General features: G+C 45.0%; 1 protein-coding gene across 9 annotated transcripts in view; it reads right to left on the reverse strand.

Moving 5' to 3' along the window:
* Positions 1-4,918: 4,918 nt before the first annotated feature.
* The window catches only part of sox13 (SRY-box transcription factor 13), a 41,509-nt gene continuing 29,697 nt past the window's right edge, over positions 4,919-16,730 (reverse strand). For 5 of the 9 annotated variants that reach the window (XM_088640372.1, XM_088640366.1, XM_088640368.1 and 2 more), the window contains exons 8-14: positions 15,291-15,367; positions 14,130-14,277; positions 12,082-12,182; positions 11,474-11,573; positions 10,656-10,826; positions 8,610-8,826; positions 4,919-8,034 (exon numbers count right to left, since the gene is read on the reverse strand). In XM_088640372.1, coding sequence (XP_088496498.1) covers positions 7,767-8,034; positions 8,610-8,826; positions 10,656-10,826; positions 11,474-11,573; positions 12,082-12,182; positions 14,130-14,277; positions 15,291-15,367 — 1,082 coding nt within the window. In that variant the 3' untranslated portion in view covers positions 4,919-7,766. Of the gene's footprint in view, positions 8,035-8,057; positions 8,176-8,609; positions 8,827-10,655; positions 10,827-11,473; positions 11,574-12,081; positions 12,183-14,129; positions 14,278-15,290; positions 15,368-16,730 lie in introns of those variants that run through there. The other 4 variants (XM_088640374.1, XM_088640370.1, XM_088640371.1 and 1 more) reach the window with 3 other exon arrangements.

The following is a 16,730-nucleotide window of genomic DNA, read 5'->3' on the forward strand; positions in this document are numbered from 1 at the left end:
TATTCCTTTTAAGAGTGTGCTTTTGAGCCTCAAACTGTAGCTTACAGTATCTTAGCTACTGAAATTTAGATTATTAACATCAGGTAGAAAAGAATGTAATTATAAAGACTGACCTTTTTGGAATATGGGTGAGGGCTGCATTTTCAGCTGTTTAATGAGCCATCGCCTCCATAACAGTTAATAATTAACAAGTGTAAGCTGTGAATTATTAATATACCGCAGAGTATTTTTTTTTCTGTGCAGCAGAGGAATGGTGTAGTCCTTTCAAGACGGGATTGTGAGATGTGCTTTTAAAGGGACAGAACTGGATCTTGTTTTGTTTTTTCTTCAAAGAGTGGCAGATTTGAACATTGACTTAGTCAAGTGGGACAGTGGGAGAGCTGAGCGATGAGCGGGTCTCCTGTGAATTGCTTTACAAGCAAATGAGGGTGCCCATCATCTCACCGTGATGGGCACCTTGTCTCTCATCCACTCCGAAGAGCAACCTGGAGTGAATTTGGGCTGTGTCTCCCCCCCACCATCCCCCACCCCCCATTTCCAGCCTATGGAAGATGCGGTGCTAGGGACACTGTTCTCCTACAACTTCCAAGAATGCACAGATATTCCCACCATGAAAACTGGCTCTTGGGGGATTTTATTGGGAAAAAAAAAACAGCAGTGATGTGGGACAAGCCCAATTTGGATATGGGAGTTGGTTCCAGGAACATGACGGGATGCAGAGTAGATGGACGTACAGGACTTGAACTTCTAATACACTGCATAGGAAAACAAAAAAAAATCAGTAACAGTTATTGAAGAGAGGGGCCATGGTTCTTTTCCATTTCCAACATGTCTGATACTTTAAATCACGTGGAATAACTTTTCTTCTGTTCATTTTCTAATATTGGAGACCAAACTGCTAACATCGTGACAGAGTGGAGTCAGGGTTGGAATGATTAACACTGAGAATGTACTAAACTGACCTGAGCTCAAACACTGTACAGACAGCTTTGATTCTTATTTTTAATAATGGTTGTGACACATGATGCTTCAGCTCTGTGTGGGATCTGATGCAGGGGGTGCAAGCATGTTCATATTTGATGGGGGAGCTCTGTGAGGCACCAGGGGATCCTCATGCCTGCTTGCGTGTTGTGGGGTGCTAGGATGGCGTTAAGGGCTGGAAGCAGGCTGGGGGTGTAAATACTGTAATAATATTGTTATGGGGAAAAGACATAATTCGATCATGTACAGTGACAAATTTACTGCTCTGTATGTGTTTTCTTGGAGAATAATTTTACAACTGTTAGTAAATATTTATATTAAAAAGGAAGTCAAGAGGTGCCGTGGTGTTTTCATATTGAGTTTTCAGTTACTGAAAGGGAATGTGACAAATTCTAAATGATATATGTATCTGTATGTATGGTAGGAATAACTTAGTCAACACTACTCCGATCCTGTAGAGCCAGAGTCACACATGATAATGTTCTCTCCAGTCCTCTGTTCCATGGGTATTTACAGCTCCCAGGACTGTGGCTCCCCAGCATGAGACCAGTGCACTAGACCAGGGGCTCACAGATCCAGTCCTGGAAGGCTACAGTGTCTGCAGGTCGTCCTCCACCTTGGCTCATAATTGATCTCATTATTAGCTTAACTGGACCAGGGTAACACCTTTGCCTCAGGTCTACAGGTGCTGGGGGTGTTAGGAGACTTGTAAGACCTACTGGATTGTGGCCCTACAGGACTGGAGGTATGTAGCCTTGTAGTGGAGGATAAGAGATGTCCTCGGTAAGGAGTAACACTGGTCATATCTCCCTCTCCAGGTTAGGGGGCTGGTGTGTTTATAATATACGTGTATGAACATCTACACAGCCAGAGCAAGGCCATTTCTGAGGTCTTGGATTCTAGATTTATTGTGTCACACAGCTGTCCCCATGCAGTTCCAGACATAAACTGCTGGGGTGCTGTGAATGAAAAAACTATTTTTGCACACAGCCCTTGACCATTATAGAACAATTCCTGGCCTATAGCATGGACAGTGTTGCAGGCATGTTGTATTTGTACAAAACATACTTTTCTCAATGGAGTTTACTTTGCATTACAGTTTCTCCAACAACAGAACAACACATCAGAACCAGACAAACATAGTAGAAAATAATTATTAAAAATGTACTTTGTTCGGTACAAAACAATATGTTGTGAAAAACGTGTTTATGATGTCCTGTTTATTAAGTATGTAGGAATAACGAAATAAAAGGAGGCAATATTTATTTTTACAAAAGGTTGTAGGAGTCCAGAATAAGTTAGCCATTTGTTGAATCTGATTATCGAATGGCGTTCTTCAGAAAGTGAAAAAGATTCTCAGATCAGTAAGTACCAAACAAGACCAATATAGATTGACCAAATGCTTTACTGTTGTGTGCAGTCTTTTCATATCCTCCTATGTTATAATTCTCAGTTTATTCTAAGTCCTGACATTAAACTGATTGTGGACGGCAGATTACATAAAACTGTGGGGGATCAATTAAGGTTTTCAAAGTTGAAACCATTTATAAAATTATGCAAAGGTAGTTAAAGTAGACATTTTGTTCCAGGTATGTTTAGTATTTGTAACTGAGATCTATGAGGGTATTGCATGGAAAACACCCAAAACACAATGTAATTGAATATTACATGTGTAAAACAACAATAAAATAGCTGTATGCACAGTGCATGACCTTGGTTGATATAAATAAATTACTATTTTCTAAGAGTTAGTGGGTTGGTAGGGTGGTAGTGGTTAGCAGTGCTGTCGTGCAGCACTGGGGTTCCAGGGTCAATTCTGAACCTGGGGTGCTATCTGTGTGGAGTTGGTATGTTCTTTCCATGCTCACAGGGGTTCCCCTGGGTACTCTGGTGTCCTCCGCAGTCCAAAGACACTGGTTCTGATTCTGTGAATATTGGTCCTGGTGTGGGTTTTTGTTTGTGTGGACTGACATCCCACCCAAGCCCCACGACCCTTAATTGAAGGAAGCTGAAAGAAAATGGATACCTGATAAATCTGCAGTTCAGATATAATTACATCAATTACAGCAGCTATTCAGCATGGTAAATCAAGTTTTCCTGATACTTCCAAAAATGCTAACAATTTGCATACAGCGACGCAAATATTTCAATACAACCTTTTAAAACAAAAGAAAATAGCAGTCCGTGTTTTTCAGTCACTTTACAGCTGCTGTAAATGGTATACTAATGTACAGTTGCTCATGTTTGTGTTTAGATAAGGACATTAAACATCGCATTGCTTCCTCCTTGCACCTGTTCAGTCTTACTTCATCAGTAAACAGCAAAGAAAGGCCCCTTTAACTCACCGCACCGGAAATACGCCAACTGTTTTCCTGTTGTCATGGAGACTCTATCCCAGGAAATGCTACCATTCAGGCTTAGCGAACTTGGCGTGAGGTGTTACGTTTTCTGACGTGTTATATTTTCGAACCAAAACTAAAATGAAAAACACCGTACGTAAAACCACATATTAATTAAATGCACTTTATTTCAAAGTTAGTTGATTAGTTTTTGTATTTAGGCCTGTCAGATAAATTGTTTCCATTTCAACATAACCAAAGATGATGTGGGTATTTGGTCGTTTAAGAAAACAGTGATCTTATCACTCGTAAATTCAGTATATAATTAGGACATAGTATATTGTCCATAATCTGTATGATCACAATCTACAAAGAAACAGTTATTGCAAATTCACACAGGAACTTGCTTTCCAACTAAAAGCAATCTAGCACCGTCTTAATTGACAGGGATTTGTAGGGAGGACAGATGTTATCAGGACAGCTAGAGTTAACGTTTCTAGTGGTAAGAACGGTGCCATTGGATCTTTAAGAGCCAGTCAGGAGTTTGACTAGTCATGATACCTGGAGATTAATTTAGGAAATTCTGGTTTAGGGGGAAAAGCCTTCCTAACCTGTCCACCAACACTTCACAATAGCAACCCAGTTTTAATGTAATAGTTATCCTGGCAAGGAAACATTTGCGTGACCAAAAACTCTGTGGTCGTTATATGCTAAAATTAACCTTGAGGTAATTTGGTCATGGAAAGCTATTGTTTTTACTTATTGCTTGGACATGTGTAGTGTCTCGTTCACGCTTCCTTGCCCGATCACTTACAAAGACTTGATCCCCTGCTTCTTCCCAAAGGCTTCTGTGTTGGTGGTTCGGTCGGTGTCTGCTTTTTTATATTTCGGTGTCTTTGGATAGTACTGTACTTTGATAGAGCACTAAGAGGTCGACAGAGAAGTGTTTATTAGTTTTATTTGTGGAGAAGATGGCTCCGCACCGGAGGCGTTCGGCTTCGAAGTTGCGGCGAAAACACAAAGGCTCCCTCCGTGAAGACCCACTGCGGTAAGTGCCGTTTCGATTAATGTTTTTGCTGGCAACGACGGGAAAGAAAAGGACAAAAAAAATACCTGTTGTGGAAGATAAACCATTGCATCAGAAAGCGCCGAATTTAGAACCATCTCTGGGGGGTTTATAGTGCCTTAAATTAGATTGCTATCTGAGCAGGCCTCCTCTACCGAAAGTAATTAGTAGCCTTGTTTGTTTTGTGACTTTGCGCAAGCTGGATACAACTGTTCTTGCATCCAAGTCAGAGAATTATGTAAATATTGTGTTAAAGGCTCATCTTAGGTTAGATTTCCAAATGTCCCCTGTGTTTTGAAGGTTTACATATCCGTTACAGGCAAGGTTATGATTTGGGATTGACGTTCTTGATTTCTATAGTTTCTATAGTTAATCGTGTACCAGAACTTTAAAAACCAGACCTTAACGCTGCCTTCCAAGATAAGTGTTTTATAAAAAAAGGCGTTGCATCAGGACATCTGCGGTACTTTGCTTTCTCACGCTTCCTGCTTCTCTCTCCCCAACTTTCTAAAATCCAACACGCGACACTCACTTCCGCTTGCAAGAATTCTTTATTGCCTTCAAAAACAAAACACTCAGAAACATGTAAATAATACATGAAATATACACCTTGAATTACGCAACAACTTATAAACAAAATATATTTCTATGTCTGTATTTACAGCAATAGCAATAATAACCGACCCATTTGAATTTGTTGAAATTAGTTTTCAATTTAAAAATGTTTAAAAAATGACGTTAAAAAAATTCCAGCATTCCTAGGGAGAGCTCCGACTTGACGGTCTTATTACTGAGAGCAGTCTTACACAGGCCCGTGTGTGCTGCCCGACCGGCCAACAGCGTTAAGAAGGAAGACTCCTTTCCTAAAACGTAATCTCAGTATTTTTCAGTGTTAGAAAGGTGATCATTAAGAACATTAGAAGTCCCCCTCCCCCCAAGTATTTTTCCCCGGGGCCCTACTGTCAGACTTGAACAAAATGACGGGAAAAGGACAACATGGGGCTCCGTGTTATCAACATCTTTTCGCAGTTGAAAATTCGAACCAGCAGATGGCGCTGTTCACCGCGTTTAAGTTTCTAGGACCGCAAACCAAATTCTCTCCCCGAATACAAAAAAACACGTCACAGTACAGCATGGATGAATGGAAAGAATACATACAAAGCAAGTTACAATAAACTTAATTTAAATAAATATACGATAGATTTAGAAAAATACAGTAACCCAATGGCGGAGGTACTTGGATTTTTATTTTGGACTTTAAGAAATCTAGTTGTATATAAGGCTGCCAACAACCTCGATGTACACAAACCTTAAAGGAGATCTGTGCATGTTTAATATACAAGTATATGTCCTCGCTGATCAGCTTCAGTTATGCCCCACCTATTTGCGTACTTATTAAAATGTATCTCAGTATGCAAACTAAGTAATGAACACCGTGAATAATGATTGCAGACTCGCGGGTCTGAAGCAGACACGAGCACGTGTACACAGTTAACAGAGCAGAGGCACGTTCGTCATGTGCTGGTTTGGCGAGAGTAAATCATTTTAACAGTTTTGTTTAATACAGCTACAAACATCGTGTAAGTGCATGATCAAAGCTGGGGTGTGTGTGTATATATATATATAAAAATCAACAATTAACTGGGAGACTTTTCCATTCGTTTAAAAAAAAATCTGCCTCCCATAAGATCATGTATCATCTGTTCAAGATATTTCACATTTTGCCAAAACCTCGTGGTAGAGCAGACTTAATAGAAAGTATGTAGTATTTCTATATACACACTTATACACCTACAGCTTTTTGAAATGGAGACTGTCATACAGTGCATCTTGCAGGCTCTTTTTGTAAGCCTGTTCCTTTTTTTCTGTCAGGAAGGCTAGGGTTTTGCAATTGATTGCATCTTCCGGTTTTGGTATCCATGAATTCCTTCTTCAACATGGCAGTTTTGTTTCCGGTACCCTCACTTCTGTACAGTTAAACCCAAGACATACAGCCTGATCCCTTTCCCCTTGCCCACCCACAAACACCTGCGGAATGTCTCCTGTTCAAACAGGGGGTAGTATTTGGAAGGTTATGTGTTCTGCTTCATTCTTATTGTTGTTTGGCTCATGCTTTCTTCAACGGTCCAACAGCTGAACTTGGAACATGTCCGAATCCCTAACCAATACTTCACTCTTTTCATAAGCCTTTATTTACTGTGCTTCAGATAAGTCTGCCAGGGTGGCTAGATCTGCTTGGAGAACTCCTTTACTCAATGGCTGTCATTTTGTTTTCAAGAGGTTACAGATGTATGGATATTAAAGGCGTTAGTAACAATATGAGGCCTGTAGAAACGAGGTGATTAGCTGTCTAATTCATTGAAAAGGCTGTAGCAGCACAGTCTTTACATGTTTGCTAGGGAAGATGGACATTTGAGACTTCTCTCTTTCTAAATTCAGAATCTCCAAGGTGTTAATCCTCGAGATCTGCTCCACCATATTGTGACGCGCTGTATGGAGAAAATGTATTACCTGCACAGATGGCAGAGCAACATTCTCCTAGTACACTGGATCCAAAGCATTTTCCTTAGGTGTTTAAACTACGATTTTAATGTTTATTTGAAAATCCATGTGAAAATGCATAGTTCTTGGATGATCTTAAGGCCTTTTAACCTTATAGTCTACAATGTCACTTATGGAACAAGAACTGCTATTATTGTCTGTGTGATTACTATTACACAAATGGAAAGTAAATAGGTGCTTCTCTATACAAAGGGTTATAGGAGTCTACCCAGTTCTGTTTTCAAATTGGATACCTTGGCTACGTTCAAAGAGCGCTTGACAAGACCCATGGATCAATTGGCCCATGAGCTGAATAACCTCCCCTCATCTACAATCTTCCCGATGTGTCTGCGTTGCCATTTGTGTTTTCTCAGGTAAATCGCCGGGAAAGTCTCTGAAGTAATCTAATGAAATATTGTGAATGTAGCTCTTAATTCAGAAAACTTAGCTTCTGATCTTTATATTCACAAACATGTAGAAACCTTACAAAAAATAAATAAAGCAAATAAATAGAGCCGGTCTAATAGCGCCTTTGCTCTGCTCTGAGCTTGGTTCATCCACGTCTCGGAGTGAAATCCGCAAAGCTCTCCTGACGGTGAGACAGGGACTTGCTTTGTGTTTTAAGAGCGTAGGGGAGGATTCTGTTCACAAACATTGTGTTTATGTTCCCCGTTTTTAAAAATAGCAGAGGGTTTTACCCCTTGAGCCCCTAAGATTTCCAAAACGTATAGATCCTTCAAACCCAGAGTGTCATCGAGGTTTAGAATTAAGAAAAAAAGGCAGAATTAAAACTGTCGACTCCTGGCTGGCCTCCCGGAGGAGCGCTCTGCCCCTGGGCCTCAGTCAGTGAGGACCACCAGCTCGCCCTCGCTGCGCTCCCCCGGGTTGCTGTCCTCCCCCTCGCTGTAGGGGTATCTCTCCGCCGGCGGCGGTGGCGGGGGGACTCTCCCCTCCCGCTCGCGGGGCTGAGAGGGGCGCGGCTCCAGGGTGCGGGGTAGGTACCTCTCCAGCAGGGCAGGGTGCATGGGCAGGCTGCTCAGGGACACGGGGGGGCTGGGGTACTGTGGCTCCGCGGAGGAATAGTGATGCAGCTGCTGCTCGGACTGGCTGAAACACACAGACGTGCACAGACAGGGGTCAAGCCAGCGGAGCGGAGCCCGTTCGAGAGGGAGGAGCCCGCAGGGAAGACCTAGCCAAATCGGGACCTGCTTTGGAACGGCCGTCGTGTGTTTCACTTTCGCTTTTCAGCTTCACAGAGAGAAAAAAGCAAACATGAGCATGGTTTGTATTTCTAATCGCATTTGCATTTTGAGGTGTCCCGTGACACACGATCAGAATATAAACCATTTCTGTTTACACATTTGTGTAATTGATGTGTTTGCGTGGCATGCCAACGAGCCGCCCACAGGGCAGGGAGAGCCGTCTCCTCCTGCTGTCCTGAGGAATCCGCATCTAGCTCATCAGGGCCACCTCAGACCATCTGCCCGTCCTCCTACCCCTTCTTCCAGTTTGGAGTCATGGGCGAGCTGGAGCCTATCCCAGCAAGCACCAGGCACAATGCAGCAGTGCGGGGCGCACATCACAGACGGACTCGGACCGGGTCTCTCGAGGACCTTTGTCACGACTTTGCTTATTCAATGAATACCCCCCACCCGCCCCCCGTGGACGAGAGAGGATCTCACCTCCCTGTGTAGCCGCCTCGCTGCTCCTGCCTGCGGCTCTTCATCATGGCCTTGTACTCCCCGACGCGCAGCCGCCGCCCCTCCACGATGCAGGTGCGCTTGGGCCGCGGCTTGTACTTGTAGTCCGGGTAGCGCTCCAGGTGCTGCCGGCTGAGCCGCGCCTGCTCCTCGTAGTACGGCTGCTTCTCCTGGTTGGACATGGCTTTCCAGCGCGAGCCTGGGAGACACACAGGAGGCGCACTGTTGGAAGGGCTCCCTGGCAACACCGCGCGGGCCTGTCCCCATTCTGCCCCCCTGAGTCAGGCCTGATGCCCTAACACCCCCCCACCCCCACCACATCGCTGATCCGCACCGGTCCCATGCAATCCGGGATCCAAGATCCAGGAGCGGTACGGATGTCCACAGCCTGGCTGGATTCCTGCTGCAATCATTAAAAGTTTTATAAAAGGTGGCAGGTTGAGATCAGTGGCAACCTAGTTACTGGAAATAGTAGGCAAGGCTGTTGTGTGTGTGTGTGCGTGCACTGTTGGGGTTTCTCTGCACAGCGTATTGAGAACTCCAAGCAAGATTTATTTTAATTAGCACCTTTCAAAGAGCGTACATATTGCGCGCAGCGTGAAGAAGTGACTGGGCTGCCTGCTGTAATTTGTGGCATGCTGGGGCCTTACTGCAATCGTAGTGCTAGGAGGGAAATGAATGAACAGAGGCAGCCTGCGTGTTATGATCAGCAATTGTAGTCCTTTCATTCGTTTTGCAATCTGTTATTAGTCTGTATGCACTTTAGCCCGTATTGCCAACAGACTTCAATGACTGAACAGCAGCGTGTCGTTTCTTACAGCTCTGATGCAGGCGAAACAGAAACATTAACTCATAACCCTGCTTAGCAGTTAATAAGTAGCAGCAAGTTTCTGAGGGGCTGTGGACGGCAGGCAGCTCCATGTTCCCAATTATAAAACTCGGGAAGGGAGGGGATGGGGAGGATTTAATGTGGTTGAGCTGTGCCACTGCCTGGGAGCCCTGTAGAATGGAAGAGAATGTCAGTGTTCCGGAACAGGAAGAAGAGGAACGGGGAGAGCCGATAGGCAGTGCTGAGACACCCAATCTGTGCGTGTAGGTGGGAGGGGGAGGGGTGATGCTCTTGTGCACCCTGTTGTGCCGGAGAGCAGCAGGTGTCGGTCCTAAAATAAACCAGCGTTCACAGGCTGACGCAAGCACGGGCTCACACGCCCACCTCGCCGAAGGCAGCACTGGGAGAGCAGAAGCGGGAACAATGCGGGCGGACCGGCATGTTGTTAGGGAGGGAGACAGAGGTTATAGCCAAAGATAGCACAGAAGGGCCTTGCAGAGAGAGAGAGAAATCAAAGAGCAAAGTGCAAGTCTGTGGGAGTGTAGAAGGGAAGTACAGAAAAAAAGAAGTGCACGAGCGATAGGACACAAAATAATACTCTAATTCAAAAAAACTCCAAGCCTAGTAACAAATTTAAGCCTGAGCCTAAGGTAAAACTGTACTGCCCCTGTGAAACAGCACTCATGTTTAATTCCCATTTCTGGAAAATTGAGCAAAGAAAAATAGAAGAATACATCTGTTTTTTGTGCACTTAAGCATGAGGATTATCAAAAGGGCTGGAGACTGCCAAAATTTTGCAGAGCTCAAACTTCTGTCCTAGTTCATTGGAACATGACCTGAGAGAGGACAATTGCAGAATGGAACCACTGTTTCTGATTTCATCAGAATGTTTCTTTGAATGTTTCTGCTCATCTCGGGGCTATTCTGAGTGTGAGGTTATCGTTTTCTTTCACAGAACAGGTTCTGCCACCTTGCATTTGGACTGTAACTCTTTCAGTACAATTTTAGATTGGAATAATCGTAACTCTACATTAACCCTTCATGGGTTTGCAGGCCAGGAAGCCTGGGCTCGGAAAGGAACTGGACCAAGCTGGAAGACGCGAGTGGTAGAAATCGGATTTCAGATTTTACGCCTCAATTGACCAATCTCATTGCTCTGACTGGAAAAACATTCTTGTGGTTCTGCCAAGAAGGCTCACCTAGGATCTTGCTGATGCTGGAGTTGTGCATATCCGGGAAGGCCTGCAGAATGCGCCGCCGCTCGTCTTTCGCCCACACCATGAAAGCGTTCATTGGCCGCTTGATGTGTCCAGCAGAGGGCGTCCTGCCTTCTGGGTACCCACCACAGCCTGCTGCTGACAGGGTCCCTGCTGCAGAGCCAGAGAAACCGATGTTCTGTTGGTTTGTTACCTCCACTACAAAGCACAGAACGATTTCTTGACCTTGAATTTTATATTCAGTAAAATCTCCCTGTATCCCCCCCATGTGGCATGTTAAGGGTACTGCAAAAACTACCATCACATACAACACAATAAAAATTCACAGTAGTTCGGGTGGGTAGCTGCGTCAGCATTGCGTAGGCTGAAAAGGAACAAGTATTGATAGTTGACAGTTGCTGATGTATAAAGCAGATGATGATATTGCACTCGTACTATAGACATATGCCCTTTGCAACTAAACATATAAGTTATAGTTTGAACATGACTGAATGCGTCACCCTGAACAGGCCAATCAGCTTGTGGCCTTTGTCCTTGACCTATTTGAGTAAACCTTTTATTTTCCCAATTCAGTGTGCCTTGACTAAGCTGCACTAAACTGCTTCACACAGCCCAGTTAATACATGAGGCTGAATTCTCCACGTGGCTGAATTGTGGGCAAAATGCCAAGCTAACTCATTGAGAAACTATTAGCCTAAAGGGAAAATGAGGATCAAGAAACAATGGTTCAGGAGTTTTATGTAACAATGCCCAGCATAACGGCAACACTGCAACACCCCCATTTCTGCAGGGATACCTACCCTCTGAATCGCTGCTGTGGTGGTCCTCAGTGGTCCGGGATGGGGCTTGGCCTTCTTCTGTCCTCTCTCCCTGCATGGGTCCTTCTCCTTGACTCCAGTCCTGCCACACAGAAGACAGCCTTGTCAACAGAGGGCTCCCTTAGGACAGAGGCAAGACTCCTCCCCTGGGCTCTTTCAGAAGCCTGTGCATCCAAACAGTCAGCAGTATTCGGATCGCCAGTTCAGAGGCTATGGGTTAATCACTCTGGATCTCCTCCCTCAGTCACTGAGTGGTTCAATTGGTGGGGACAATCCAATTATATAAGTGGGCCCAGCTTATGCACATGAAAGTAGGGTGGGCGTCAAGACACTTCCTCATATAAAAAGAACCAGGCCAAAGCTTTGCTGAGAATGGAGATGTTCAGGTCTGCTGGTGAAACGCTAGGCAGAAAAGCAGGAGTGCCCTGAGCCTAGGGAGTGTGGGTGGGCAGGGTTAGCCACAGCAGGGCACAGGAAGTGTTCCGACAGCACTGCCCCTGCTCGGAGTGGGCGCGGGCATGCACCACAGGAAGCCTGCGACGGCTCCGTCTGTAACGGATCTCACGGGTCTCCGCCGGCCTGCGTCTCACCTTCCTGGAGGAGCTCTCCCGCTCGCCGTCGCCGTGGCTCCGCAGCAGCTGCCGGGCGTCGTGGATGGCCTGCGTCACCACGTCGCCCTCGCCCAGGAACCCTGCGTCCCAGACAGGACAGGACAGGTCAGGACAGAGGCCGGAGGGACCCGATTTCGTGGAGCAGCCTTGGCCCGTCATGTCAAGGTCTCATTTCATGAACCAAACAGTGAACATATTGCATGCAGGAGAGGCCGCGAGGGGTCTTTCAGCTCCCCGATAGTAGTGACAACTTGAGCTCTTGCTCATCAGAAAGATTACAAACAAGAGGAGACTGTTCAGCCTTTCTGGCCCATTTGATAGTAATAATAATAATAATAATAATTGCTTACACTTATATAGTGCTTTTCTGGACACTCCACTCAAAGTGCTTTACAGGTAATGGGGACTCCCCTCCACCACCACCAATGTGCAGCCCCACCTGGATGATGCGACGGCAGCCATAGTGCGCCAGAATGCTCACCACACATCAGCTATCAGTGGGGAGGAGAGCAGAGTAATGAACCCAATTCATAGATGGGGATTATTAGGAGGCCATGATTGGTCAGGGCCAATGGAAAATTTGGCCAGGACGCCGGGGTTACACCCCTACTCTTTTTGAGAAACGCCCTGGGATTTTTAATGACCACAGAGAGTCAGGACCTCGGTTTTACATCTCATCCGAAGGACGGCGCCTGTTTACAGTATAGTGTCCCCATCACTATACTGGGGCATTAGGACCCACACAGACCGCAGGGTGAGTGCCCCCTGCTGGCCCCACTAACACCTCTTCCAGCAGCAACCTTAGTTTTTCCCAGGAGGTCTCCATCCAGGTACTGACCAGGCTCACACCTGCTTAACTTCAGTGGGTTGCCAGTTGTGAGTTGCAGAGTGATATGGTTGCTGGCATAGTAAGTAATTAACTGATCCCAAGATCTCATCCAGCTGTTGCTTGAAAGAAGCCAGGGTATCAGCTTCAAATTACAAGGCTGCACAGCTCATTGCATGTCCCATAACCTGTTGTGTAAAGATGTCTTGAAAGAAACTAAGGTACTGGCCTCATCAACATGACTGTTTTCCCTTCAGCCTGTGCACAGAAGTACTTCTGATCCATTCAGTTTTGTAGTATGGTGCTAGGGCACACCTATGGCAACATGATCTAGGAGTCCCAGTACTGAGTACTGCACATGGGATGTAGCTTTTTTTAACCTAAACTGGATTAGACTGTGAGCCAGTGTATTTCAAGTACAGTACATGTCCTGCCATTGTGGCAGCAGGAGTGATCTGTAGCACTTGAGGCCTGAGGTTAGTGGCAGGGGAAAATGCCATCAGGTCTGTTACACTGCCACCTCTTAGACTCTGTCAAGTCAGTTTAATGATAATTAATACTGATCAGTAGTTCAGTTCATGGAAAATATCAATAAGAGAATATTTTCAAAAGCCAGTATTTCTTTTTAATTTTGCATCAGAACTATTGCTGTTGAGGTTTCCAGGATGCACAGAGAATAAGTTCCATTTCTGTGTGGGCTGACTGAGGTATCTGAGCGCACTTTCTCTTGTTTAAAAAAAAAATACTGCCTCCGTTTTGCCTTTTTATATTTCAGTGCCTCAGAATATACAATGCTAAGAAATACACACATTGAAAATGAGGCTTTCTGAGATAGGAAAGACTTGCTGCAGGTCTCTCTTCTCTCTTCTTTTGAAGGGACTTTCACAACTAGTGTTCTGCAGTATTGCTGTGAATGTGTAAAACATATCTGTATTGGAAAGCAGAATTTGTTTTTGGTGAATAATTGACCAACATCCTGGCTGATATGATGTTTAGAGTGGTCTTGTGGGATGTCATGTCACATAGGCGTAGAGACCCTGTGAGACTTTAGGTGGTTGCCGTTCAAAAGGGGGACTACCAGTAGTCAAGTGGCTTTACAGCTTTTCTGGCTGACAGGTTAGTGTGCAGTTGAACAAGCTGTATCCGTGCGAGAGCCTTATCTTATCCAGACTGTGCTGGGGGGTGAGCTCGTGTGACTGACCCAGGGAGAGTGCTGTCCTGCGGGGGCTGTGCTGCCGGTCCAGGGTGGAGCCGTATCCTGGGGGCAGTTCCAGGGCCTGGGGGCTGGGGGTCTTCCCCAGCTCCAGGGGCTTGGACTTTGAAGTCAGGTTAAGTGGCTGAGGCGCTTCCTGGAAAAGAGAAACCCCGCATTGAAGTTTTCGTCAGTTTGAGTGCTTGACATTAAGAGAGTGTGGGCACATTGCACACTATGCGGTTGTAATGGGCTGTCAGCAAACTGTCCACAGAAAAATGAAGGTGGGCCAATAGGATCTGCTATTTGTTTATACAGCTATGCTAAGTTTAATAAATGAATGCCTATGCTTTCAACCTATTTTAGAGGTTGCTACTAAAATGCATGCCAATCTTGATATTGCCTTCTGCTCCCAAGGTAACACGCTGTCAGTCACAGTGAGTGCCCCAGCTCTGAGCAGCTAGTGAAGTCTGTCGCACTGCAGAGAATGAACTACTCTGTCAGCGGGATTTCCACCGGGGGTGGGCAGTCGTGTTACTGGGGTCTCCTGTGTCTGCAGGTTCCCATTCATTCTTAGCTGTTCACCTAATTCAGTTCATGGAGGCGCTAATGGGACCAGTTTTATTTCTTCCAGCTCTTCAGGGCTGTGGTTTGGAAGAGCTCGAAGAATCCCGCAGACGCTGCGGCCTGCCCAGGGCCAGGATTGTCCACCCTGGTTCTGCAGCGTACTCGTGACCTGCACTCCCCAATTCAGACTAGTCGAGGCAAACTCTCCAGCTATTGTTTATCCCGGTTTTAACATCAATCAAGATCAAATTAAGCAAGAGCTTTTTCTTTATGATGACTCCTTTTAAAGCTTCTGTGCTGAGTGTTGGTCTGGAAAAAATACTGAAATGTGATCTTGAATAGCATGATTCTAGCAGAGTGGTACTTTCTGTAAAACATCAATTTAAACAATGCCTAAAGTATCTGCTAGGTACGTGGCATGCAGAATTTTGTAATGCTGTAACCTCATTTTAGAATGACTCATGATGTCCTCAGTTCTTGCATTAAACATGGCTGGGGTCTCCTCTCTCCAAGCCAACTCACTCATGGTTTCCTACACATATGACTTCATCATAAACCACTTCTCTAATCTGCGATATGTACCAAGGATAAGAGACACAATACCTGCAGGTGGACTGGTCCACTGGACCTCTTCACAGGGGTGGAGTGTGCGTTAGGGAGTAGTTGCATGGGATAGTCTACTGGAAACAGAAGTGAACAACAGCATTAAAAACAATTCTTTTCTGAGCTGAAACATTCAGCAGAGGAGCAGGAGTCCCCAACTCTGGTCCTGGAGAGGCACAGGGTCTTCTCGTTTTTACTATACCTGAGATCTCTGACTTGGTGAAGCTGATTTTTGGGATCTCTTTGTCACGATCACAATGATCATAGGCATTGGCTGAAGTCCAGGACCATGGTGGCAGACCATTTCACAAATAGGACTATTATAGTTTGCAGTCTTTGTTTTAATTCAGAAAACAATAAAAAGTAACGTTGTGGTAGATTCGGCGGTGCGGTGGCTAAGGATCTGCGCCTGTGGTTGGAAGGTTGCTGGTTCGAATTCCGCGGTCGGTAGAGGAATCCTACTCCATTGAGTCCCTGAGCAGGGCCCTTAACCCCAGCTGCTCCAGGGGCGCCGTATAAATGGCTGACCCTGCGCTCTGACCCCAAGCTTCTCTCTCCCCGTCTGTGTGGCTCATGGAGAGCAAGTTGGGGTATGCGAAAAGACAAATTCCTAATACAAGAAATTGTATATGGCCAATAAAGTGGTCTTATCTTATTCACAAGTTAAGGACAATTTTAATAAACGTGACATCTCTCTGCCTTGGTCTGTCACACATAACTAAAGGCAGAAGGGTTTCATCCTACGGCTCAAGGAAGTAGTGAATAAATGTCTCATCTCCCCATCTGCATTTAAATACAAATTTGCATCTTTGTTATGGCATCTCAACTGAAAGTTTCCACAATGGTGCTCATTGATGTCAATGGACAATTGAGTCCAGGTTTGTGTATGTAGTTAATTCTGCACCATAACTCCCTCACAGTAATGAAAACAAAACATTTGCATGTCCTAGCCTGTGGTCTGACCCAGCCTTTCTTCTTTTGTTGATTTTTTTTTATGTGAATCTGGGTATTTAATGTGATGGAACCACATCCTTGTCTACTTCTAGAAAAAATGTATGAAGGTATCTTGGAAAACGTCCCACTCCATGTGAGTCTTTTATAGCCTCTCTTACTGTATTCTGATTCTATCATTTTTATGATAATTAAGTGGGGAACAACTCGGCGTGGAGACAGGTTGGTTTTTACTGCTGTTTCACAGATCTTAGATCCTGGCTTCAGTTCCAATCGTTCAATCATTTGCTATAGCAACCTTCACAACACTTTGCCACAAAGTACTTTACAGATTTCTATAGTGGTTAACAATATACAGTATCTACATAACGGCATTTGAGAATTGGGCACAGAGAAAAGGAAGATAGAAACTCCCAGTGATGAAACCTCTGGGGATCTCTGGCCCATTTATGTCTTCCCTTTCAAGATAAAAGGTTTGGAACTTCAGCA

The sequence above is a fragment of the Lepisosteus platostomus genome, chromosome 7 (genome assembly GCF_059453375.1).
Source record: "Lepisosteus platostomus isolate fLepPlt1 chromosome 7, fLepPlt1.hap1, whole genome shotgun sequence".
Taxonomy (NCBI): domain Eukaryota; kingdom Metazoa; phylum Chordata; class Actinopteri; order Semionotiformes; family Lepisosteidae; genus Lepisosteus; species Lepisosteus platostomus.